At 40.7% G+C, this 27,875-nt stretch overlaps 1 protein-coding gene and 1 long non-coding RNA gene across 4 annotated transcripts in view; one reads left to right on the top strand and one right to left on the bottom strand.

The window, feature by feature from the left end:
• The window catches only part of zdhhc14 (zinc finger DHHC-type palmitoyltransferase 14), a 136,482-nt gene that overhangs the window by 75,433 nt on the left and 33,174 nt on the right, over positions 1-27,875 (top strand). For 2 of the 3 annotated variants that reach the window (XM_069931625.1, XM_069931627.1), the window contains exons 3-4: positions 18,791-18,952; positions 26,757-26,894. In XM_069931625.1, the coding sequence (XP_069787726.1) occupies positions 18,791-18,952; positions 26,757-26,894 (300 nt within the window). The remainder of the gene's footprint in view (positions 1-18,790; positions 18,953-26,756; positions 26,895-27,875) is intronic. The other variant, XM_069931626.1, reaches the window with a different exon arrangement.
• LOC138760688 (uncharacterized) overlaps positions 1-27,875 on the bottom strand; it is a 42,286-nt gene that overhangs the window by 11,307 nt on the left and 3,104 nt on the right. The window contains exon 2 of the long non-coding RNA XR_011355810.1: positions 1,143-1,291. This is a non-coding gene — a long non-coding RNA (uncharacterized lncRNA). The remainder of the gene's footprint in view (positions 1-1,142; positions 1,292-27,875) is intronic.

A 27,875-nucleotide genomic window follows, 5' to 3' on the forward strand; every position in this document is an offset into this window, starting at 1 on the left:
CTTTCAATCTTTCCAACATTTGGCTGTGATTTGATGTAAGTTTAAAAAAGAATTGCAGTTATTGAAAATTTAAAATCATAGAAAATGTTTGATGCATTCAGCAGACAGCTCAATCTATGTTGAAAGAAACATTACTAATATTTCTGATCAAAACCCCTTCACCAGAACTGTGAAGGCGGAGGATGGATGGGTCAAAGAGAATGTCTCTGATCAGATGAAGCCAGGTTTGCCCAGGTGATTTCATTGTTTGTAATGATGTCTGGTTTGTAAATTAATGAAATGAAAAGAGAGAGAGTAAACAAGAGAAAATTTTAATGGTATTTTTGAAACCAGAAAGCAAAGGGCGAATATAACAAATGCTGGTTTAGTTGGGGAAATAAAACAGGAGACCTAGAAGTTGCATACCTGAGAGTCCCTTCGGAGTATTGGTAAGGGAGGGACAAAAAGTCATATTAAAGGTGGCAGCAAGTGCAAAGGAAAATCTGCTGAGTATGAATGTAGGTGGTGTAGAAGGTGAGAACCATGGGAACTCTGGCCAAGAGAAGATAGGAGAAGAGCAGGTGTGGGAAATAATTGGTAGAGGGAGGCATGGTTGAGGGAAAATAAAGACATCTGTATGGAAAGTCCAATTCTTAGAGAGGCTAATGGAGGAAATGGAAAATACACAGGAGTACTAAGCAAGGTCAGGGGCTCATATTATCTCTCCAGCTCTTATACTTTTTTTCCTCCCACTTCTTGTGGACCTCCTCTTTCCACTCTCTAATTCTCTTTTTCCATTTATTTGATGCATAATTTTTCCCCCACATTAGTTATTCTGCCTCAGCTGTAGTACTAATATTCTAAGTTCTTCCTCCTGCTGGCCATGCTTCATTTGTTGGGGTCACATTTAACATTCTTAAATCCTTTTCATCTCCCGATTTTTGTTTTTTCATTGGATTTTTCTTACACATTTTTACCAAAAGAAGTGTTTACTCCCAATTTATCACACACTAGTCCAACATTGTCCTTTTGTTCCTTTGCTCCCATTTCAGGGTCCTGACCTTCGTGTGGGGGATTTCCCCTCTTAACAACCAGTTTAAGGCAGGGCGTCAGAACTAGGACAACACTTTTATCCCTTCCTTGGGCGAATCCTCAAACCCTACCTTGTTTTCCATCAGCGAATTCCCAAACTGGCCTTCTTTAAGCGAATCCTCAAGCCCTACCTTCTGTGTGCTTGGGATGCGACACTCTCAGTTTGTCTGGAGCCTGTCAGAGTCGTACTGTAGGAAGAGAAGATCAGCTGGACTGACCCCTTAAGAGGAGAACAAGAATTACATGTTGGACAAGCAGCAAATCCCATCCCCCAAGCTTGCAGTTGCCGTGAATATACATCAAGGTTAAACATGCTGTTAAAACAAAGGGCAGTTTATAATTCTCAGGCTCAGCAAAAACATCATGACACCCTTATCTTGTCTTATATTCTTACACCATCTGTTTTTGTTCAATCCCCAGGCACCCCAAGCTTATTCCAGTCACCGCCAGTGTGAGAATGGCACAAACACAGAGCACTGCTTTAACCTTTCACCCCCTTACACTGAATCCCAGCAAGCTCCTAAGTCTCTCAATATTCATTTCTATACATCAGTACAGAATGGAAGTAGGGTGGAAATGAGCAATAAAGTTAAGAAATTTGAGTTATTTTTGAGTGCAGGATGCAATTCCAGCGTAGTCTTCAGGAGAAGAATTGAAGGTGGATGCCAAGAAAGCTTGAAAAGATTGTTTCATGCTTCTTTCAATGAGACATAAATAGTTGGGCTTGTGTGAGATTCCACAGCTATGCCTTTAATTTGGGAAATAAAAAATTGTTTAATGTGAAAGTAAGTTCAGCCAGGTGAATGAAATGTTAGTGGAGTTCAAGAAAGAAGCAGGTGGTCCTCTGAATATCCACATATGGGATGGAGATGCAGAGCAATTATACTTGCGTGATAAAGATGAAATGGTTGGGACCAGGATGCTGTCAAAGTGGCAGAGAGCATCAGAGTATTCATGGATATAAATGAGAGAAGACTTGACAAGGTGTGGAGGGTGTCTGGGAGGAAGAACCAAGTTTTGGAAGGCCAGAGAAGGCGAAAACATTTCCCAAGTTCAAGTTTGCCTTTATTTGTCATTTTAAAACCGTAATTAAAAAAAAAGACTACGTTCCACCAAAAATCATAGTGCTACATTTAAACGACACGAGACTACACAAAACAGCATTAGACAACACAAAATACTACAATTTTTTACGCAAGACAAAGCTACATAGATGAATAAAAAAACAATGCAACAATACAGTAATTGATTTTTTAAAAACTAGACCATAAGCACAGTTGAAGCAATCTACAATGTAATAGACACTGGATATTAAATGTCTGTTAGCTTGAGTAAGTCAACTAGACAAAGATGTCTAGTATCACCTTCCCTTTTTCTTTTAGCTATAGAACCATTAACAGAATTGATAATATCAGATTATAAAGAGAATAAAAATAAATGATGAAGAATTTATAATTTGCGGATGATATTATTGTGTATTTAACACAACCTGAAAAGTTAATAAAGATGTTACATACTAAACTGAAAGAATATGGTGCAATATCAGGGTATAAAGTTAATACTGATAAAAGTGAAGTAATGCCAATGAATACAGCTGATTATATACACTGTAAACAGGAATCTCCTTTTAAATGGCATTTGCGGGCAATACATTATTTGGGTATTAGGATAGACAATAATTTAAATCATTGTTCAAATTAAATTATCAGCCATTTTATTAAAAAAGATACAAGATTATTTAGAAAACTGGAAGGACTTACCTAAAGCTCTGATAGGGAGGGTAAATGAATATATTTGTGAGATTACAATATATTTTTTTCAATCGTTACCTATTCCCTTATTCAATTTTTGAATAATTTCCTGATAAATTAATGTTATGAGTCCAGAGGACCCCAAAACCCAGCAGCAATAGAAATTCACCAAGACAAATGGTTAGTTAAACAAAAGTTACTTTTAATTATCTTTAAACATGAAAACAGGATCAAACTTTAACTTATTACTTTTAACTTAACCTAACTTAATCCCCTTCTAATTCTAAGCACACGTGTGTGTAAATTCAGAAAAGTTCTTTGATTCACAGTCCAATCTCACTTCTCACTCCTCCAAGTACACTGGTTGCAGGCAATTTTTAAACTGTGGACAGAATTTAACATTTATGAAGTTCACCAGGCTTTGGTGCTTGAAAAGTAAATGGTTACTTCTCAGGAAGGTTCTTGTCAGTTTTCAGAGAGAGATTTGTTGCTTGTTGGACACCCACATCTGATTCCTTTAAATCAGCCACTTCAGTGTCTTGCTGAAGAAACTTGCCCCATCAGGGTTTTCCAGATGATAACTTCTTTCTTTCAGGTTTTCACAGACTTCCTTTTTGTTTCCCTTATTTCAAGTGAAATATTATACAGCCAGCCCTCTCCTCTTGTATGGACCACAAGGGTTTTCACCAGACTGAACTAAGATCTCACAACCTGTCTTCAAAATGGGATTTGTCCTCAAGTTTGCCAGCTTGTCATGTTCCAGTCCCAGCTGCTGCTGAACTGTTGAACTGAATTTTCTTGCTCTCGCTCTCTCAGAGAAAACGACATGACTCTCTTAGACAGGCAACTGCACTCAGACAGACTGCGGCTCTGGACCTTACCTTCCGAGTTTGTTAAACAATAATACTTTCCTCCACAGCATGTCCAGTTAACACCTACTTGTGAAGTCCTTATAGGCACTCTTCAAAGTTTTTTCAAAGGCACCTGGAGCCTGGACTGTCTGGCTTGAACAGAGCTCTGGCATTTTAAGTGAGATCTGTTTCGAAGTGTTTGTGCGTGACCTACACTTTAAAAAAAACTGCCACAATTTATCTCCTATTAAAACATATATACTATATAAAATATAACATAATCTGTCACATTAAATAAGATAATTTTTATGCAAGGGTAAGAATTCAAGAGTGGCTTTGGACAAGTTAACATGGTCATAATCAAGGTGGTTTGCAACTACCAAATTTTAAAAACTACTATAAGACAGCTCAATAAAAATTTTATCAATTAGGAGAAAAACTGACTAAGCTCAAGAGAGAGTTATATAAATTAGAAGAGAATGTTTCTGAACATTTAATTTATAAGTGGAATGAGAAATTGGTAAGGAATAAAAATATACCAATATTATATCATATGTTGAAAAAATGGAGTAATATACATTTAGAAAGAAGATGGTAAACTATCAATTGCCAAATATGTTGTTAAAGCAAAATCAGTTAATTCCTTTTGCAATGAATAATACTTCTTTTTAATGAATGGACAAGAAAAGAGATTAAAAGTTTGTTTTTTGGGTAATATTTTAATGACATTTCAACAATGAAAAGATAAATATGAATTATTGAATGACAATAATTTCTTAATATAAAATTAAAAGCATATTTAAATGAAAAGATAGGATCAAATTTAAGGCTACCTGAATCAAGTTATTTTGAATATATAGTTACAGATACATTGATAGTTAAAAGAGATATATATACAATATATATACAATGAAGAAAACTGAGGTCCTCCATCAGCCAGCTCCCCACCATGACTACCAGCCCCCCCACATCTCCATCGGGCACACAAAACTCAAAACGGTCAACCAGTTTACCTATCTCGGCTGCACCATTTCATCAGATGCAAGGATCGACAATGAGATAGACAACAGACTCGCCAAGGCAAATAGTGCCTTTGGAAGACTACACAAAAGAGTCTGGAAAAACAACCAACTGAAAAACCTCACAAAGATAAGCGTATACAGAGCCACACTCCTGTTCGGCTCCGAATCATGGGTCCTCTACCGGCATCACCTACGGCTCCTAGAACGCTTCCACCAGCGTTGTCTCCGCTCCATCCTCAACATCCATTAGAGCGCTTTCATCCCTAACGTCGAAGTACTCGAGATGGCAGAGGTCGACAGCATCGAGTCCACGCTGCTGAAGATCCAGCTGCGCTGGATGGGTCACGTCTCCAGAATGGAGGACCATCGCCTTCCCAAGATCGTGTTATATGGCGAGCTCTCCACTGGCCACCGTGACAGAGGTGCACCAAAGAAAAGGTACAAGGACTGCCTAAAGAAATCTCTTGGTGCCTGCCACATTGACCACCGCCAGTGGGCTGATATCGCCTCAAACCGTGCATCTTGGCGCCTCACAGTTTGGCGGGCAGCAACCTCCTTTGAAGAAGACCGCAGAGCCCACCTCACTGACAAAAGGCAAAGGAGGAAAAACCCAACACCCAACCCCAACCAACCAATTTTCCCCTGCAGCCGCTGCAACCGTGTCTGCCTGTCCCGCATCGGACTTGTCAGCCACAAACGAGCCTGCAGCTGACGTGAACTTTTACCCCCTCCATAAATCTTCGTCCGCGAAGCCAAGCCAAAGATATACATGTGTATATATATATATATATATATATGTATATTACAAAATAAATAAAAATGATAAAGAAATATACAAATCTAAACAACGTTGGGAAGAGGATTTAAATATACAGTTAAAAAATGAAATTTGGTCTGAATTATGTAATGATTACGACAAATACAATAAATATTCAGTATCATATGATACAATTTGTTACATAGATTTTATATTACACCTCAAAAAGTAAAGAAATGGAATCCTACATTATTAGATAAATGTTTCCATTGCAAACAAGAAATTGGGTCATTACTGCATTTAATTTGGACATGTGAGAAAGTTAAAATTTTCTGTGATTAATTGAATTTAATATTAAATCAAATAATAAAAAATAAAATACCTAGAGATTGAAAAATAAAAAGATTTACAATTAAAATTGAATATATCTCAAAAACAATTTATTATGATTGCTTTAGCAGCAGCAAAAAAATGTATAGCAACCACTTGGAAAATGGTAACACCTTTGAAAATACAGTGCTGGTAAATAGAAATGGATAGCTATATTCCATTAGAAAAAAATAAGAGATAATTTTAGACAATTTCAACAAATTCAAACCTCCAACTCTTAAAGGGATAGTATCATATGCTATCAAATATAATATATATTACATGATTCAATGAGTTAATAACAGTTCGATAATAATTAGATGACACTTTCTTTCTCTTTCTTTCCTTTTCTTTCTTTTGGGTTTAATTTTGGGGGGAGGAGAGGGAGGAGGGATGGGGAGAAAATGGAAAATGTCATTATATTTTGTGATTTATTAAATAATTTTTTTTTAAAAAAAGAAATACTGGGTAGTTTGAAAGTATTTGTGATCATGTGTGAATTAAATTGTAAAGGATGAAATTTGGCTTGGAATTCATGGGTGAGTTGGAGCTAAAGACATTTGGTGAGGAAAGAAATGTGGCTGGGAAGTGAGTTTTGGAGAATAGAAATGAAAGGAAACCATTAAGGAAGGCAAATCAACCAATCAGAAAATCTGACAAAGAGAAGAAGGGCTTCATCAAGCTCGTCATTGGAAGAGAGATGTGGTACATTCAATAGTAATGGAAAATCAGAAAATTGTATGTGCTGTAGTCCAAGCCTGAAAGGGCAGTGGCAGTGAATACCACAAGCATGCAATTGATTACTTTAACTGAACTAGATACGTCATTGAGAGAGACGAGAACTGCAGATGCTGAATTATTGAGCATCCGTGGGTAGAAAAGCTCAGCCAACTTTTCAGACCTGATCCCTTTTTTTGAATATTAAAAAGGGTCCTGATCTGAAATGTTGTCTGGCTATTTCTCTCCATGGATGCTGCTTGACCTACTGACTTCAAGCATCTCGTGGATTTGTGATTTGATGACAATCTGTCCTTGGTCTTTGTGATTGTTCTCTTGTTTCCATATGTTGTGTTAGCTGATTGATTTTCTGTTTCCACCATTACAAAATGATGTTTACAATGTTAATCTTTCATTTGCCCAACTGGTTTAGAGAATTGAAACCCTTGTAGTGAGTGGTGCAGTGAACAAAGCACAACAGAAGTCATCTGTGTACTGAACCAACAGAATTGTTTAATAGAACCTTCGCAGGAGTTTAAATAGTTACACTCCCCAGCAGCAATTGGGAGGCACACAAGCGAATGGGTTAAGTTTAACACAAAATTTATTAACAAACTAACAATAATAGAATTAACACAATAAACTTAACAGCCGAACACCAGCCTTAATGGCAACTCTATAAACAACAGATTATGCAGCATATGTGGGGAAAAAACCCAGACCATTACAGTCCAGGCCGAAATGCCCCCAAAATCACCAAATTTCCCAAAACAAAACCCCCATGTCAGTCACTTCAAGCCCGTCAATCAAGAAGGAACACCTCATGGATCTGGTCTCCAGGCTTGGGATTATTTGTTTCCTTGCCTACTAGTCTTTTAGTTTGAGGCTGTGTCCAGATGACCGTGGTCCCTATCGACTAGTAGTTCCCAATCTTTTACTTTCCACTCACTTACCACTTTAAATATTCCCTATGCCATAAGTGTTCTGTGATTAGTAAGGGATTGCTTAAGGTGGTATGTGGATGGAAAGAAAATGTTTGAAAACCACTGTTTTAATCGTACCTAATTGACTCGTTATGTGCACAGTTTCATAACTCCAAAGGAAATGGGCCAATGACAATTTTTCTCAAGAAAAATATTTCAGTAATAATTGGGTCTAGAGCAGTGATTCTCAACTTTCCCTTCCTATGTGAGTATGAGTGAGTGGAAAGTAAAAGGTTGGGAACCACTGCTATAGACTTTCAACCCAGTCAGGGTTTAGACTGCCTTTAGGTTCAAATGTGGCAACAGCCACCCCTTACTTCCTTTACCCAGGAATTTTCACACTGACCTCCTGGTCACCACATGAAGTTCACACCTCCGAAGCTCTCTTTAGGATTAACAAGTGACCTTCTGTCACACAAGTCCACTTCTTTGAATGCTTTGGCTTGAGTGGTCCTGTCACATGAAGTTCTCCTCTTGAAAGGGAATGGGAGAGGCACTGGTCAGCCTTGCATACACTGCGTATTAGTTTCCCAAACTGCTGTCAGAACAACAAAGTTAGCACCTGTGGACAAAGTAGCTCAGGCTTCTTTTTCCCACTGAAATTACTGGGTGAGCACACTGACATACAGCTCCAGACAGCAGTGCTAGCATGTGTAAGCAAAGCAATGCAGCATATGGCATGCTGAAGCTGCTGGGTGAGCACTCACCATCAGACTGACTGACTGCCTGCAGTCCAATCCACCGACCAACCTCTTCAAAACCAGCATACTGGGGTTTTTTAATTGCCCAGCACTGCCTCCTGCTCTCTCCATTGGTAAAGAGGTTAGCAGCTGCAGGCTCACTCTCCTGTAAGCCCACGGACTTCCAGTGCGTGGTTCCCATACTTTAACAGCTGTCAAAATTCCCTCGCGGTCCCCAGCGCTACTACAGCACCGAGCAGCTGTCAAATCCCCTATAGTAGGTTCAGACATGACCTCAGTCAAAAATAAAATTGTCCAAGGTCCATTACAAAATAAATATATTTGGCATGCTATCACCATCATCTGATCCAGGAAGTCACCCACCTCCCAGAGTCCTTTGTGCCCCCAACCATCGGGAACTCCCAATCAGCTACGGATGCCGGTTCGATAATGGAGCAGTGCGGTTCGCCATATGACCCATTTTGGCCAAGGAAATAGATAGATATTCTTTTGGCACGGTACGTATACCTAACAGTACCCAGGGTAATTCGTCCATCCAGTCCAGACCCTTGAGGCTTGCCATGAGGGCTGTCTTCATGTGTCATTTAAAAAGCTTCACTATACTGTTAGACTGGGAATGATTGGCCTTAGTACGGTGCAGCTGAGTAACTGTGCGATTGCAGTCCATAGCCTGGATGTGAACTATGCCCCTCTGTCAGAGAAGATGTCCATAGGTAAACTGAAACGGGCTACCCAATGAGTGATGAGGGCTTGTGCACAAGCTGTAGTGGAAGTGTCCAAGAGTGGAACAACCTCTGGCCATCTCTTAAATCTGTCCACCACAGTAAAAAGGTGAGTAGTGCCTCTGAACGGGGGATAATGGCCTGACGATGTCGATGTGGATATGATTGAACCGCCTCTGCATTGGGGAAAAAGTCTGCAGTGGAGTGTTGATGTGGCACTGAACTATAGAGGTTTGACATGGGATACATGTTCTTGCCCAAATGCCAACTTCCTTACGCAATCTGTGCCACATGAATTTGTCTGCCATGAGCCTTGTCACCCGAATAGAAGGGTGAACCAAACTGTGTATGGCATTGAATACCCGACATTGCCAGGTAGTGGGGATGATTGGTTGTGATTGTCCAGGGGACACATCACAAAGCAGTGTGGAATTTGCTGGTTCAAACTTTATGTTCTCTAATTTCAGGCCCGAGATGGCAGTACAATATGTGGCCATCTCATTGGCTTCTTACTGAGCTGCTGCCAAAGCTGTATAGTCTATTCCCGGAACTGTAGAATGGATTGGCAACGTGTCAGCTACCGGATTGCCTTTCCCCGCGTGGCGCCATATAGAAGTTGTGAACTCCGAGATGTATGAGAGATGTCGTTACTGTTGGGCTGACCATGGATCCAACACCTTGGTGAAAGTGAACATGAGCAGCTTGTGGTCTGTAAAAACTGTGAACTCTGTTGTATGACAAGGTAGAGAGTGAGGAGTTCTCTGTCAAAAGCACTGTACTTTTGTTCACGCAGCCACAGGGTGGTGAGTGAAAAAGGCCAGGGGTTTCCAGGTGCCATTGACCTGGTGTTCCAGTACCCCATCTACAGCCATACTTGATGCATCGATTGTGAGAGCTGTTGGCATGTCAATCTGTGGGTGCACCAGCATAGTTGCTTTTGCCAGTGCTACTTTGGCTTTTCTAAACGCAACCATGCTTGAAAAATGGCTGCATTATTCTGGCGGCTGCCAGTGTGAAAAGATGGTAGAAATTTATCATGCTTATAAACTCATGCAACCCCTTAATAGTAGACGGTTTGGGGAATTTATAAATGACCTCGACCTTAGATGATAGTGGGACCGCCCCATGTTGATGAATATGATGACCAAGGAAGTCAATGGACGTTAGGCAGAACTGGAATTTGGCAATATTAATTACTAAACTATGCTCGTCAAGTCACTGACAGAGCTGATGAAGAGGTGCCCGGTGTTCCTGACGGGAGTGGCTGGTGATTAGGATGTCGTCCAAATATATAAACACAAAGTCCAAGCCCCAGCTTACCATGCCCGTGAGTCATTGAAAGGTCTTGGCTGCGTTCTTCAAACCGAGTGGCATATAGAGAAACTCGAAGCCCAAATGGGGTAATGAAGGGTGTTGTTGGAATGTCGTCTGGATGAACTGGGATTTGATGGTAACTGCATACCTGATCAATCTTGGAAAAGATCTTAGCACCGTGTAGGGTTGCTGTAAAGTCCTGTATGTGGGAACTGGGTATCGATCTGCCATTGCAATCTTGTCAAGGCAATGATAGTCCCCACGATGTCTCCAGCCACCAGATGCTTTGGGAACCATAAGAGGTGGGGTTGCCCATGGACTATTAGAGCGCCGAACTATGCCCATCTCCTCCATTCTCCTGAATTCTTCCTTGGCCAACTGTAGTTGTCTGGAGGTAGCCTGTGCACTCATCCATGAAGAGGCTGTCCATTCATAGGGATATGGTGCTGTACTTCATGCTTGGGCTGGGCCACCGGGAACTGTGGAGTGACAATGCTCGGAAAGTCGGCCACCACTGGGAACTGTGGAGTGACAATGCTCAGAAAGTCGGCCAGGATTTTGGTATACTCATTCTTCAAGAGGGTCACGAGGTGTGGCATGGGTAATGCAGTAGGTCGTAAAGCGAGTGACTCAAAAATCTTGCAGTTAACCAGACGATGACCTTTTAAATCTACTAGGAGGCAATGTGCTTGAAGAAAGTCGGCACCTAGCAGCAGATGATACACGTCAGTGTTGGTGAAGAACCCTCTGAATTGGGAAGAGCTGAAATTGAGTGGTATTGTTCTTACCCTGTACACTCTGATGCTGCTGTTGTTGGCGGCTGTCAGGGAAGGCACCTTCTTTCCAGAACACGTATCCAGGGTGGTGGGGGAGCACTACACTGACCTCTGCTCTTGTGTCGACAAGAAAATGCTAAGCTGAATGCCGATCCCACAGGTAGATGAAGTTGTCCTTGTAGCTGACCATAATTACTACTACCAAAGCCCAGCCTTGGTGTTTCCCAGGTATGTGCGGGGGGGCTGGTAGACCGCAGCTCCCACCTTTGGTGATAATAGCACCATTGCCCTCTCCCAGTGTCTCTCACAACTGGATCTGACCCCACACCTCCATTAGGGGTAGGTATAGCTCTGCCCTTGGCGTGGCAATATCACACGGCCAACAGTCGCTTCCCTGTGCTGTTTGGCATGCCATAGCTCATCCGTGCGGGCAGCCGTCAACGTGGATCACTGAAATCGTTGTCTGCAAGGAGCAGGCGGATGTCCTCTGGCATCTGTTCCTGGAAAATCTACTCAAAAAGAAAAGCAGCCTATGCCTGTCCATGAGTGCCAGCATCTGATTCATCAGTGCAGAAGGTGTGCGGTCTCCTAGGCCTTCCATAGGAAGGAGCTTGCCGCCCCGTTGCTGCAGGAAAATCAGAAAGTACGAGTAAGAAGAGCTTTGATAGCTTCACACTCATCATTGGATGGAGGCTGGCGTAAGAATTCAGTGATGCGTACGTACCACTGTGTCCTGATCTAGTGATGTGACGACAGCAATACTTAGTAGCATCAGTGGCAATCTGACGAAGGTGAAATTGGGCTTCAGCCTGTTCGAACTACACCAGTGATTGCGAAGTCCAAAAAAGTGGTAGTTTGAGCGCAACAGTGTTCTCTGTATCCATAGTTAGGTCCAATAAATTGTTTTGGACCATTGGGGTCACCACTGTAGCAAGTGGTGCAGTGAACAAAGCAAAACAGAAGTCATCTGTGAGCTGAACCAACAGAATTGTTTAATAGAACCTTAGCAGGAGTTTAAATAAATACAGTTGGCGCACTATCGCCATTACCTTACCCCGGAAATCACGCACCCCCCAAGTGTCCTCTGCGCTCCCCAGTCCCTGGGAACTCCCAATCCTGTGGGGGCCCACAACTATAGATGCCAGTTCAATAATGGAGTGGCACAGTTCGCCTCACCCTTTAATCAGGAAATTCTAGGGATAAAAGTATACCTGTTTCCCAGCAAGTTGCAAGTGAATTTAGTCATTTGTCTTTGATAAAATCAACACTACACAAATCTTAGCAATCTGCTGTTAAACAGTGTATGGATACTTCGATGTATCACTATATCACTGAATCCTTACTTCATTTAGAAAGGGAAACAGCAACAGAGCAATGTTTTGTTATGATGCTCAATGGCGTAAAGTTATATTAGTTACTCTTATATTTGTTATGCACTTGAAGATTGCTATGAAATAAATTTAATATTATGTCTTTTAAAGTTCAATTATTTTTTACATTGTTCTATATATATGATCAGTCTTGACTTAAGAGAACCATCCAAATCATTGGCTCTGGTGTAGTTCCAGCTCAGCACAATGAGCAATGTTGGTTCAAGTGTCCAGGATTTGTTTATTGTTCCATGTGCTGAGATGCAGCGATTAAAATTTGTTTTGCAAGCAGTCAATTTGGACATCTCATGCAAAGTTAGGATGCAACACAGATTTTTAAAAATTAAATTGAATTTAGACCAATACCCCAATTAACCTACAACTCCCCAATGCAGAGTTACAGAGATCAGACGGTACAGAAGGAATGCAACATAATTTTACTAGTATAAGGTTCATTGAGGAATCTGATAATTGAACTGTTCTTCAATCTGTTGTTGTGTGTTCTCACACTCGTGAATCTTCTTTCTTATGGGGGGCGGGGGGAGGTGAAGAAAGTGTGGCCAGGATGGCTTGAGTCTTTTACTCAAATGCCTCTTTTTCTAAGGTAGCAGATGTTGTCACATCACTAGATCAGGACACAGTGGTACGTACGCATCACTGAATTCTTGCGCCAGCCTCCATCCAATGATGAGTGTGAAGCTATCAAAGCTCTTCTTACTCGTACTTTCTGATTTTCCTGCAGCAACAGGGCGGCAAGCTCCTTCCTATGGAAGGCCTAGGAGACCACACACCTTCTGCACTGATGAATCAGATGCTGGCACTCATGGACAGGCATAGGCTGCTTTTCTTTTTGAGTAGATTTTCCAGGAACAGATGCCAGAGGACATCCGCCTGCTCCTTGCAGACAACAATTTCAGTGATCTCTGTTGATTGGCTGCCCACGCGGATGAGCTATGGCATGCCAAACAGCACAGGGAAGTGACTGTTGGTTGTGTGATAGTGCCACGCCAAGGGCAGAGCTATACCTACCCCTAATGGAGGTGTGGGGTCAGATCTGGTTGTGAGAGACACCGGGAGAGAGCAATGGTGCTATTATCACCAAAAGTGGGAGCTGCAGTCTACCACCCCACCCCACCCCACCCCCCCCCCCCCCCCCACCCCCTGCACATACCTGGGAAACACCAAGGCTGGGCTTTGGTAGTAGTAATTTGTACTTTTATTGTATGATTTATTATGATTAAAAAATAAATAAATTTTTCAATTAAAAGATAGAGGAGTGGAGGAGGGAAAAGATGATGTGAAAATTGCATGCGCCATCAGAAGTCGATGGGTTGTACGTGGTGGAAACGTTCTCAGGTGCATAAATTTGAATACAAGGAGTATTGAAGGAAAGGCAGATGAGCTTAGAATTATGACACTGTAGCCATTAGTGAAGCTTGGTTGTAGGAGCGGCAGGACTGGCTCAATGTTCTGGGCTTCCGTTGCTGTAGATGTGCTAGAACAGGGGGAATAAAAGGGGGAGGAGTGGCATTGCTCATCAGGGAAAATATCATAGCTATGCACAGGCAGTTCAGACCAAAGGGCTCATCTACTGAGGCTATATGGGTGGAGCTAAGGAATGGGCAATGTATGATCAAACTCATGGAGTTATATTATAGACTGCTCAACAGTCAACAAGAATTGGAGGAGCAAATCTGTAGAGATAGCAGACAGCTGCAGGAAATGTAAGGTTGTGATAGTCAGAGATTTAAATTTTCCACATATTGACTGGGAGTCCCAGACTGTAAAAGGACTGCATGGCTTGGAGTTTCTCAAATGTGTTCAGGAAAGTTTTCTAAATCAATATCTAGAGGTACCATCTAGAGAAGGTGTAATACTGGATATTCTATTAGGGAATGAGAAATGTGACAAAACTATGTGTAGATGAACATTTTGGGTCCAATAATCATAATGCCTTTAACTTCAAGTTAATTATGAAGAAGAATAGGTCTGGGCCTCAGATTGAGATTCTAAATTGGAGATTTCTCATTTAGGAAATGAGAAAGGATCTAGAATGTGTGGATTGGGATAAGTTGTTTCTGGGAATTAAGTGGATATCCTTCAAAGGTAAAATGTTGAGAGCAAAGAGGTTCTATGTTCACGTTGGGATTAAAAGTAAGGTTAGCAGGCATAGGGAACCTTGGTTTTCAAGGGTTATTGGGGATCTGGTTTGGAAGAAGAGAGGGGTGATAGCAGTTATCGGCAACATGGAGCAAATGAGGTACTTGAGGAGTATTAAAAAATGCAAGAAAAACCTCAAGAAAGAAATGAGGAAGGTTAAAAGAAGACATGAGGCTGCTTTTGCAGACAATGTGAAGTGTTTCTGCAGGTCTATTAAGAGCAAAAGGATAGTAAGGGACAAAATTGGTCCTCTTGAAGATCAGAGTGGTCAGCTTTGCATGGAGCCAAAAAAGAATCCAAACTTTATAGCACTGACATGACATCACAAGTTGGAAAAAAAATCGTCACCTGACTTGCCCATGTGGGGCTCTGAGACTCTGTTGGTGCCAGTTTAGTATCAACAGAGCTCAGATCCAGCCGCGAAGCAGGAGGGAATCTCGAGTCATCGCTGAGCACCTGGAGGAAGTCGACAGGTCAGGCAGCGCACGGTGAGAAATTAGATATGAGGATCAGCCCTTAAACCAAAGGGCATGAACGCGATTGTACTTGTTTCAGTTACTCCTTTCCTTCTTTCTTTCCATTTCTTCTTTATCTACTCCTATTGACTTTTCTCTCCCTCTCCCTGTATCCCTACCTCTTCCACCTCATGGCCCTCAGCACCTTCTTTCCCCTTACATATAGGCAATATCGTCCATCCCCTTTAGACTTGATACTGCCTCCTGCTCTGCCCATTTCTGCCCATGGACACTGCCTAGCCCGCAGAGTCCCTCATTGATGTCAGCCTGGGGAATGAGCTGCATTCTCCCAGTTAAAGCTGACAAGTTGGACCCCACTCCACTCTCAGGTTCACTGTGGATTCCAAGAATAAATGTTAAAGGGAGCATGTGGCATCTATCCAACCTCTCTGCTGTGGCACAGGGAACCAGATCTGCCTTCAACCCAACCACGGCATGTGATGGAGTAGTGGCCGGCAGGGGAATACCAGCCCTCTCCAGAAAAGAAGAAATAAAGTGAAGAAAATACAAAACATAACAAATAAAAGATAAAGTTGTAGAGAAAAGAAAGAAAATGGTACCCAAGAAGGAAAAAGTAAAAGCAACAGGAGAAAAAAAGAGGAAGAAAAGATGTCGGAAGAGAAAGGAGAAGCCCTTACCTGCATGAATAAGCAGGGAGCCGTTGTGGAGAAGAGAGCCCGTTCTCCAAGGCTGGTGATGACCTCGCAGAGTCATGACCCACCGACCGTTGGACTGCAAAAATGGCTCTTTGAGCCAAACAAAAGTGCTCAACTGCGCATACGCGCTTACTAAGGAAAAGGAGAACTCCAACGGGAGGGGGGCTCAGCCGAGGAGCGGGCAAACACAACACGACCAGCTGAGGGATGCCCGACACCAGGGCTCTCAGCTGGAAGAAGAGGAAAGCGACAGGAGAGGGAGTGAAAGGAAAGAAGAGCAGCAGCAGGAGGCCCAACAGATGAGTAGCCCAGAAGAAGAGGACCAACAGCCAGAAGCCAAGCAAGAGGAAGCCCAGCAAAGTGAGACAATCAATTCATCAGGAAAGTCAGAAGAGACACAGATACAAGGAAGAGAAGAAGAAGACACAAACACAGGAACAGACACAGAAGAAGAGGAAGAAGAAGACCAAGATCTGCACAGAGAAATAGAAGGTAAAACAGATGGACAGAATATAGATTTTAAAAAATTTTCAAGAACAAATGAGAACATTAAAAGAGTGGTTGACATTAGAATTTAGTGAAATGAAAAGTACAGAAGAAAAAGTGAGTAGAATAGAGCTGGTCATGACAGAAATAGGGAAAAGATTAGAAAATGTGGAAGAATGAGAAATGGCTGTAGAAATGGAAGTGAATGACTCAAAAAGAAAATTGGAAGAAAGTGATAAAAAAGTTAGTCACAAGAGTTGTTAGCTCAGAAAATTGTTGGAAAATTATAGTAGGCGAAACAACATAAAAATAATGGGCTTAAAGGAAGATGAAGAAGACACAGATATGAAGGAATTTATAAAAGAATGTATCCCAAAGGTCCTGGGAATGACAGAAATACAGGAAGGAATGGAAATAGAAAGGACACACAAAACACTAGCTCCAAAACCACAGACACATCAAAAACCAAGATCCGTTTTAGTAAAAGTTTTGAGATATACAACAAGAGAAAATATACTGGAGCGGACAAAGAATAAAATTAGAAAAGACAAAAAACCATTGGAATACAAGGGTCAAAAAATATTTTTTTTATCCAGACATACGTTTTGAACTCTTAAAGAAGGTGTTTAATACAGCAAAATCGATTCTATGGGGAAAAAGGTTATAAATTTATGTTAAGATATCCAGCTGGTCTTAAAATATTTATCCATGGGGAGCAAAACAGACTGTTCTCGGATCTGGAGGAAGCACGAGAATTTGCAGAACGCCTGCAGGACAGAAGGAGAGATGAAGAGATGTAACAAGAATGAAGAATGGCAATAAAATACATATAAAAAATGTAAAAATAATGTATATGTAAGAACTAAAGAAGGGAAAGAGAAGGGAAGAAAAAAAGTAAGGGGGAAAAAAGAGGGTGAGCTTTGTTATATGTGAAGAAAAATGTCTTCTGGTGGGGATGGGTGGGAGAGAATAACCGTCACTACGAAATCAGTTGTCGTTTGCAAGCGGGTTCGCAATCCAAATGGAGTTGTGGTTGCCCAGCAAAGGACAAGGGGCCACTCAGAGAGGGTGGGGGGGACATTTGGGGCTAAGGGAATATTGGATGTGGGAGTTGTTGAAGTATTTTATGTTTTAAATGTGTTGTCATACATTGAGTTTAAAAAGGAAAACTGAGAGATGAAAATGGGGAAAAGGGGGATGGTGGTGGGGAGGAAGTGGAAATGAGGTATAAACAGGGTATGAGATGGCCATGTTGAATTATATGACTATAAATATTAATGGAATACATAACCAAATTAAATGAAAGAGGCTATTAATTTTTTTGAAAAAATAGACATAGCATTTGTGCAGGAAACACATCTAACTGAAGTGGAGCATAATAAATTAAAAGGAGACTGGGTAGCGGCAGCATCATATAATTCAAAAGCTAGAGGTGTAGCTATATTAATTAATAAAAATGTACCAATCAAAATAGAGGAGGAAATAATAGATCCAGCAGGGAGGTATGTAATGATAAAATGTCAGATATATTCAGAATTCTGGAATTTGATCAATATATATATGCACCTAATGAAGACGATCAAAAGTTTATGCAAGATATTTTTTTGAAGATTGTAGATACGCAAGGGAATATATGATAGGAGGGGATTTTAACCCGACCACGGCCAACAGTTGAGGCGATGTTGTGCCCGCTGCTATACTTGGTTTACAAACTGCGTGCCACTGTCTCCCAGCCCTCAAGTGGTTGGAAAAATCCATTGGAATGGGGACCTTAGGCTCCCAGACAGGAGCGGGGTGCATAGGCTCCCAGGCAGGAGCAAGGACGATAGTCGGGACTGGTGGTGGTGAGGAGATGTCGGGCAGAGGCAGTGGGGAGGTGTTTGGACCACTGATACAGGTATCATGCTGATACTACTATGCTGCTTAGTTCCATTGTTTTGAAAACCAAAAAAAACCCCAGTAACTAGAAAATGTCTGGTCCCAAGCGTTTTGGTGACGGGATATTGTATATAGTTGAAGAAATAATTTGATCAGTTGATCAGACATCATATGACTAATGTACTATCACACAATTGCCAAGCTCCATGAATAACCAGATAAGAATGAGCAAACTTGTCTATTCTGTAACCAGGAAATATTGACTGGTTCACATCAATGTTTTTGTCAGATTTTGTAGTTTGTTTTCAATAGTGCTGTGTTTCATTCAGTGATTTAACTAGACACTAACAAGAATGGTGTATCAGTTAATAGCAATTCCAGTGCACCTCTTACACCTGATGGCAACCTAGTGCCATGCTGTCAACTATTGCAAGGTTAAAAACTGTGCACATGGTGTAGCACTTTCCGATTTTGGTTTTGATTTAAAACAATCAGCATTCTGTTTTTGGTGTTTGTAGAAAAATTAGCCAAAACAAATCTGCCATAATTGAACCAGAGTTTATCAATAAATATTTGCCTTTCCCTTTCGAGTGTACTGTGCAAATATTTAAAAATAAACCTATGAAATAAAGTCAGTCACTCTGTAATTATACATGTTTTAAGATTTTGCTTTCCTTTTCCCTTCTTCTAGATATTGCCAATGGTTCAAATTCAGGGGGTGGCTATAGACCTCCTCCCAGAACAAAAGAAGTCACAATTAATGGGCAGACGGTTAAGTTGAAGTACTGCTTTACCTGTAAAATCTTCCGGCCACCACGTGCCTCTCACTGTAGCCTTTGTGATAATTGTGTTGGTAAGCAATTCAAAAATTTTCATAACAAAGACTAAGAAATAGTTTATTGCATTGAGTTGCTATGAAAACAGATGCATTTTATTGCAAAGTTTTGAAATTGTGAAACTTCGATTTAGTAACTCTTTAAACCTGTACTGACTAGTGACACACAAAAGACTACAGATGCTGGAATCTGCAGCTGGAAGAATTAAGCGGGCGAAGCTTCATCAGCAGAAGAAAAAGTATTGTCAATTGTTGACTATTCTCTTTCTCCCACTGATGCCTCTCGATCCTCTGAGTTCCTCAAGTAGATCGTTTCTTTTTCAACTGACTGTTGTTTGCAAGGTGTGAGACTTGGACTATTCATTGCTGTCACATTACAAAACTCTACTCCTTTGGAAGAATAGCACACATACTTTGCCAGGACAATTCCAAACACTTATTCTTGAGGTGTATAAAATATCTGGTATTGAACTAATACTTACAATACAACTCTGATTTATTTGAAATCAGATTTTCCAAAATCCTCAATTATCTGATTTATATTTTTAAAAATTGGATAAATGAAACAAATCAGAAATCCTAATTTATACAAGTTTATACAGCGGCGGCAGCAAACCTTGGGCGCCGGTGGCAACAGGGATGTCAACTCCCAGCAACAGCATGGACCTCGAGCTCCCAGCAGGAGCTGGGGCCTTGGTGGGTTCATTTTGGCCAGCATATTTTTTTTGGTGAGAATTAAACATTTTTATGCTTAGAAAGCCCTCCTTTGCTCTTTGTTGTTGTTTAAACACTGTTACAAGTGATTTGCTGTTGCTACTGGGCTGTTTTTTTTTTTAAATGACCAGTTCTCTGGAAAAAAAAGTTTATCTGAAATAGGCCCAGTCCCGACCATTTTGGATTATTGGAATTGTACTGTACTTTAGCTTAGCTCTGCAGGCTTGACCATGTAGAAAGTAGAATTTGTACATTCTAATGCTTCTACAACAGCAGCTGCAACAAGGATGGTACTTCAAGGTTGATTTGAAAAAAAGGTACAAAGAATCATTCAGAAGCCTTGTGGTACTAATGAAAGGATGTGGGCAAGAGCCACAAAGCCCATAACTGTGGCTTAACTATATGACACACTTCACATAAGAATGTAATTTATAATTTTACCTGACACCAATTAGTCCTGCCTCTTTGGAGCAGATCTTTGGGAAATTAAAGGTGATTCAACAAGAAATTCAAAAAACAGCCCAGGCCCAAAACGTTGACTACCTTTTGCCTTCGGTGGATGTGCCCTGACCTGCTGAGTTTCTCCAGAATGTTTGCGTATTATGGGTGTTTTAATTGTGAAACCATAGAATCATAGTTGTACAATGCAGAATCAGCCCATACAGCACAACTTGTTCATTCTGGCAAAGTTGCTTTTCCCATTTCATTGCATTTGGCCCATATCCCTCTAAATCTTTCCAACCCTGTTTTTTTTTTAAACATTGTAATTGTACCTCCACTATTTCTTCAGGCAGCTCATTCCTTATACCTACTACCCTCTGTGTGATAATGGTGTCCCTCAGGTCCCTTTTAAAAGACTTTCTCCTCTTATCTTACACGTGCTTTCTAGTTTAAGATTCCCTTCTCATGTGAAAAAGATTTTGACCTTTCAGCTTATTCATGACCCTCATTGCTTTGTATACATCTGAAAGGTCACGACATGGCCTCCAAAGCTCAAGGGAAAGTTGCCCAAGCCTACCCAGTCTCTCTTTGTAACTGAAGCCTTCCAGTCCCACTAGCATTCTTGTGAATCTTTTCTAGAATTAAATGCCTCTCAGTGAGATCTTTGTGATAGTTAGGTGGATAAGTAACTTCCCTGGAATGTGATTCAAAAATTAACAAGGATATTTTTCATGAATGCATTTCTGGTTCATAATTGTATTGTTGCTGTCAAAAGAGATGTAATTTATGTAGAATTTAGAAATTGGTAACAAATAATACACTATTCTTTAATACATGAAGTAAAATAAACTATTTAAGTCGATTATTTATAATTATTTAATATACAGGTGGCTAACCTTTTATCCGGGATTGTCAGGTCCGCATATCTGCTGCTGTTTAGAATCTTCTGGGTTTCGGAATTGTTTTAAAATGGCGGTCTCTTGGCCAGCCTGCCCAAGTCGCATTGCCATCTACTCCCCCCGCTGCCCACTCACTCGCCCGAGTCATGCTGCCGTCTCTCTTCTTGTCCTCCCGCCTGAGTCGTGCTGCCATCTCTCCCATCCCTCATCTGCCCGAGTCGCACTGCTGTCTCTCCCCCTCGCCCGCCCGAGTCACGCTGCTGTCTCTCCCCCCTCGCCCGCCCGAGTCGTGCTGCCTTCTCTCTCTCTTCCCCAGCCCCCTTCTCAGTTCCCTTGTCTTGAAGCTGGTACAGCGGTTTAAGTTGTGTGAGGGATTATGGGTAATGACAGCGGCCATTGAATCTGCATTGAACTGCCGCTGGGCCGACTGAATGTGCCACGACTCTAGACGGGTATCAGTATACGGTTATACGGAGGCACTTATAAAGTAGTGAAATGACACAGGATATTCCAACATGAATTGAGAAAGGGTCATGCTTGAAGGGTAGGGTACTTATAAAGTAATACCCCACTAGTTAGCGATACGGAACAAGACTGGATACACAGGACTTGATCGATGGTCATGTTGGGTTATGTTTGGCGCCAGACTTCATCTTTGATGGAGCGGATGGTATGTACTGAAAAAAGTGCTGGTTTTTTGAGATTGCCATTTTTCAGAATCCTGAATAAAAGATTAGGCACTTGTACGTACAATTTTCAAATACTTCCACATTCACAGTAGAAAAGGTACACTGCAGTATTTTTTTTGTCTATCAAAAATTGCTTTAGCCCAATTTTCCCAAGAGACTACCTAACCAGTCGCCATGTAACAAATTGTACTTCAATATTAAACCATATCATAAGGTTCTTGACGAGAACATCATCATTCAAGAATGGACTTATGAATTCAAGTTTTTGCATACAGCTATTTTCTTTTTTTTAATTGAATTTTTAAAAAGTTGAAGTTTCTTTTTTGATTTTTTTTCTGAACTGACTGTGCAAGTCATAAAAAAAATGCTTACAAGGCAGATCAAAGAGTTTCAGGTTGTAAAATCCAAAAGAAGCTGCTGAACTTATGGAGTAAAACCTGAAAATGCTGGAAGTACTCAGAATGTCAGGCAGCATCTGTAGAAAGAGAAACAGTTTTAATATTTCAGATCAAGAACTGTTCTGTGGAACTATAAAAGAGAGAATAAAAAAAGGTTAGTTTCAAAGAAGGTGGCAGAAGAGATTGATAAAATAGATGGAATAATAATCTGTGATAATGTGAAGCAAGGTTGCCATGGGGATAAGATTCAAGGATCATCCTATCAAATGGGATAATGGAGCAATTAGAGGGTGACAGACCTAGAAACATTTGTTTTCCCAATGGCAGGGTTGTGGCATATGTCCATTAGGGCAAACTAATAATGAAGAGAGAAAAACTGCGCCAATGTCATGGATGAATGATTTGGAGCAGCAAAAGACACTAAGAATACGGCTAAAGTGGAAAAATAGTTATGGACTCTGGAAAGTTATAGCTGTGAGAGTGGTATGCACAATTTAGTGGCAACATTAAATTTAAATTTATTGTCAGAATACATAAATGACATCACCTACAGCCCTGAGATTCTTTATCCTGCGGGTCTAGCAGAATTTCTATTTATTGGTAGTGCAAACTGGGCTCAAGAAAAAGATATGTGTACAAAAGAGAGAAGTGTAAACAAACTGGGCAATGCAGAAAAGCTTTTTGTCAACCCTATTATTCAAATATTGATGAATACATGATCCAGAAATCTGGAATGTCACATATCCCATCTTTTAACAAATTCTATGACAGCCTTCCAAACTCAATCAGCTCAATTATTTCAGATAATGCCTCTGCTATATTCATTTGAACATTCCTTCTCCACAAATTTTGATTCCTTGTGTCTCCTGATCACTCGTTCTATCATTCACCGTGATATCTTTTATCCTCGATCCTCTTGCTTTGCTTTTCCTCCTCTCCCACTTCCACATATGTAAACATGCATGTTTACTTTTTTCAATTCTGATGAAAAGCCATTGGCCATCAGCAACATTCTTTCCATATCTGTTCCTCATCTCCAGAGTATAATCTACCCTTTTCTGAGACATTTTTTAATATCCAATGATGAATGATGGACACATATTGGTATTTTCTCATCTGCAACTGATTCTACCTCAAAGAGGAAGAGATCCTTTTTCCTTTTTTTCAGACATCAAGGATCACAAATTCCAACATCTTGTGAATTTTATTCCAACATCTTGTGAATTTATTCCGTTGTGACCTTTCTTTTCCTCAGTTTCTTGCCATATTTTCACTACCCTTTCAGATCATCCTATATCTGATCTGGTACAAGCAGTCCTTAGCAGAGGCCTTAATTTTGTTCCTCTGCATTCTCATGTTAACAAATTCTCAACTCATCATGATATTGAACTCTTCTTCAGCTCATCCGTACCTTTTCTTCGTTCAGAAGCATTCACGAGCTTTTCCCAGTCTATTGAAATGCCTTTATTGTTCAGACCATCATCTTCTCTGCTGGAGGAACAGCACATGGGTACTGTAATCTCTTTGAAGAGCTCATGATCAGTCCTCAAGAGTGACACTGGTCTTCCACAATCTCCATCAGCACCAGAACCCCACAGGGCTGGGTTCTTATCCCCCGATCTACTTGCGTTACACCTATGACAGTGTGGCTTTATACGATAACACCATCTACAAATTTGCTGATGATTCTACGATAGTGGGCTGTATAAAGAGAGGTGATGAGTCACCACACAGGGTGAGACTTTAAACTTGGCTGAATGGTGTACTAAAAACAGCGTTGCACTTGATGTCACCAAAATAAGGAATTGATGGTGGATTTTAGGAAGGGAAAACTAGAGGTGCACAATCCAGTGATCATTTGGTGATCAGGGGTGATACAGGTGAGCAAATTTAAATATCTGAGAGGAACTTTCCAGGACGCAACATACTAATGTCATTGTGAAGAGAGCACATCAGCTTCTCCACCTCCTCAAGAGTTTGTGGAGGTTCAGAATGTCAACTGAAACCTTCGGAAAATTTCTACAGACGTGTAGTGGAAAGTATGCTGACTGTTATGGGTCACCAGTACCTCTTGTTGGAAAGCCTTGCAAAAGATGGTCAACACAGCATAGAACATCAGAGACAAAACTTCCCACCATTGAGAAGATCTTCATAGAATGCTACTGTAGGAGGGCAGCAGGAATCATCAAAGATTCACACCATCTGGGGCATGCTCTGTTCTTGCAGATGCCATCAGGAAAGAGGTGTAGGTACTACAAGACTTGAACCACCAGATTCAGGAACAGTGCTGCCCCACCACCATCAGACTCCTCAACAATAAATGCCATCAGAGACTCATTTAAGGACTTTTACTTTGCACATTATTTATCACTGAGTATATATTTTCTGTATTGCACATTTGGTTTATTTATATTTCTTTCTTTACATTTTTCTCTTTTGTATACGTATCTTTTCTTGAGTGATAGTATTTTGCACTACTGAGAAGTAGAAATTCTGCCTGGCCTGCAGGAAATTTAATCTCATGTGATGTTATGGATGTACTCAGATAATAAATATGAACTTTGAATTTTGTTCCACAGGGATCTGTTCTGGGACCCTCTTTGTGATTTTTATCAGTGTTCTGGATGAGGAAGTGGGTTCATAAATTTCACAGATGACATGAAAGTAGATGGGGTTGTGGATAATCTGGAGGGTTGTCAGAGGTACATTGGTCGGATGCAGAACTGGGCTGAGAAATGGCAGATGAAGCTTAACCAAGAAAAGTGTGGCGGTTCATTTCCGTAGGTCAAATTTTAAAGCAGAATATGTCAATGGGAGGACTCTGAGCAGAGTGGATGAACTGAGAGATTTTAGGGTCGGGGTCCATGTCCACAGGCCACTCAAAGCTGCTGCACAGGTTGATAGTGTGTTGGCCTTCATTAACTGTGGGATTGAGTTAAAAAGCTATGAGGTAATGTTGCAGTTACATAAGACCTTAGTTAGGTCCCACATGGAATATTTTGTTCAATTCTGGTTACCTCACTACAGAAATAATGTGGATGCTGTAGAGAGAGAGTGCAGAGGAGATTTATGTTGCCTCAAGTGGAGAACATGGCTGAATGATCTTGGTCTTTTCTCCTTGGAGTGACTGAGAATGAGGAGTGACCTGATAGAGGTATATAAGATGATGTGAGGTATTAACTATATGATAGCCAGAGGCTTTTTCCCAGGCCTAAAATGACTAACATGAGGGGGCATCATTTTAAGTTGCTTGAGAGTAAGTATGGGGGGATATAAGAGATGTTTTTCACACAGAGTGGTGGGTGGTGCATGGTGCCATGAATGGTGGTGGAAACAGATGCAATAGGATTTTTAAAGATATTATTAGATAGGTGCATGGGACTGAGGAAAATGGATGGTTATGCATTAAGGAAATTTTCTAGGCTAGTGCAGAGACAGTTATACAATTCCTTTCTTAATTTTACATTCATTCTGAAGTGAAAATGGATCCTTCCCCTCAAGCATAATGGAACATGAACATACTGTAGAACTTTACAACACAGTGCAGGCCCTTCGGCCTAGGATGTTGAGCTGACCTATATAAATCTACTCAACAAATTAAACCTTCCCTCCCTCACACCAATAACCCTTTATTTTTTCTTGAATCCATGTGGCTGTCTAAGAGGCAGGCTTAAATGTCCCTATTGTATCAGCCTCCATCACCACCCCTGTCAATGCATTCCAGGCATCCACTACTCTCTGTTTTTTAAAAAAAAACAACCCTGATGTCTCACCTGAAATTTCCACCCCTCACCTTTTATGTGTCCTTGAGTGTTTGCTAGTCTCATCCCAGAAAAAAGTGCTGGATGTATGCCTCTTATAATCTTGTAGATCTCTATTGAGTTACTTTTCATCCTCTTCCACCCCAAAGAGAAAAGGCCTATAACTCTGTCATCCTTTTCTCATCAGACACATTCTCCAATCCAGGCAACATCCTGGTATATCTTCCCTGCATTGTTTCCATATCTTCCACATCCTTCCAGTAACCAAGGCGACCAGAAATGAGTACAATAATCGTACCGTGGTCTAACCAGAATTTTATGGAGCTGCAACATTAAAAATAATATCACGATTTTGTTGAAGTGAGGATGTGAATACTTGGCATTTCTTTTTGTCAAAATTGAAATTGTTAACCTTTCCTTGTAAACGTGAAGGATTTCTACACCTGGGGAGTAATTGAACTGTGTACTTAATTATTCAAAAAGAAAAGCAAGTGATCCATGCAAGCAATATAGCAGTTTTTCATGTATTTTCATTTTATCCTTCAAAGTCCTTTCTTGTTGGGTTGAATAAGGTACTTAAAACTTTATCCTGCATGTCGTAGGTTGAGGTATTTTTGACATTATAGATTTTAAAGCAAGTTTATTTAGGATTTGTGATCTTTCCTTGCAAGTTTGTTTTTCTCATTCTTTTAATGATGAAAAGTACATTTAATGAAGATTAAATGTTATAGTGTTAGATCAGTTCTCTTTATTCCTGTGTGGGAATAGCATATGGAATATAATGCATTTTTTGATGAAGTGAAAATGTGAGATTCAAGATCTTTAAGTATTGGTAGATGTTAAAGTGGGTTAAAATAACCAAACAAGCAAATTCCTGCTCATAATCTGATGTTCCAATTTGTTTACTCTTCTTCCTTTAGAACGATTTGATCACCATTGCCCATGGGTAGGCAACTGCGTAGGAAAAAGGAACTACAGATTTTTTTATATGTTTATTTTGTCACTGTCATTTTTGACAGTATTCATCTTCGCTTTCGTCATCACTCATGTCATTCTCCGTAAGTATGGTGCAGTGGCTTTTCTAGCTCATTTCCCTTCTGATATGAAACAAATTACAGGTTTTGATTTAGTGAAACTACCTTGGATGTGGGATCAGTTTAAAAATGCTTAAAATCAAGACTAAATATAAATGCTACATGGTTAGTACACCACTATTACAGCACACCATTATTACAGCACACCACTATTACAGCACACCACTATTACAGCACACCACTATTACAGCACACCACTATTACAGCACACCACTATCACAGCACACCAGTATCACAGCACACCACTATCACAGCACACCACTATCACAGCACACCACTATTACAGCACACCACTATTACAGCACACCATTATTACAGCACACCACTATCACAGCACACCAGTATCACAGCACACCACTATCACAGCACACCACTATCACAGCACACCACTATTACAGCACACCACTATCACAGCACACCATTATTACAGCACACCACTATTACAGCACACCACTATCACAGCACACCACTATCACAGCACACCACTATTACAGCACACCACTATTACAGCACACCATTATTACAGCACACCATTATTACAGCACACCACTATCACAGCACACCAGTATCACAGCACACCACTATCACAGCACACCACTATTACAGCACACCACTATCACAGCACACCATTATTACAGCACACCACTATCACAGCACACCACTATCACAGCACACCACTATCACAGCACACCACTATCACAGCACACCACTATCACAGCACAACAAAAATCGGGGTTTGAATCCAGCACTGTAAATTCTCCCTGTTTCCACGTGGGTTTCCTCTGGGTGCTCCCACATTCCAAAGACGTATGGAGTTAGTAGGGCTATTGATCACATGAGTGTATTTTGGTGGCGAGGGCTCGTGAACCGGAAGGGCCTGTTGTGGAGCTGTGACTCTAATTAGAAATGTTTTTAAAAAGTAATTAAACCATATAACCATTTACA

The sequence above is a fragment of the Narcine bancroftii genome, chromosome 4 (genome assembly GCF_036971445.1).
Source record: "Narcine bancroftii isolate sNarBan1 chromosome 4, sNarBan1.hap1, whole genome shotgun sequence".
Classification (NCBI taxonomy): domain Eukaryota; kingdom Metazoa; phylum Chordata; class Chondrichthyes; order Torpediniformes; family Narcinidae; genus Narcine; species Narcine bancroftii.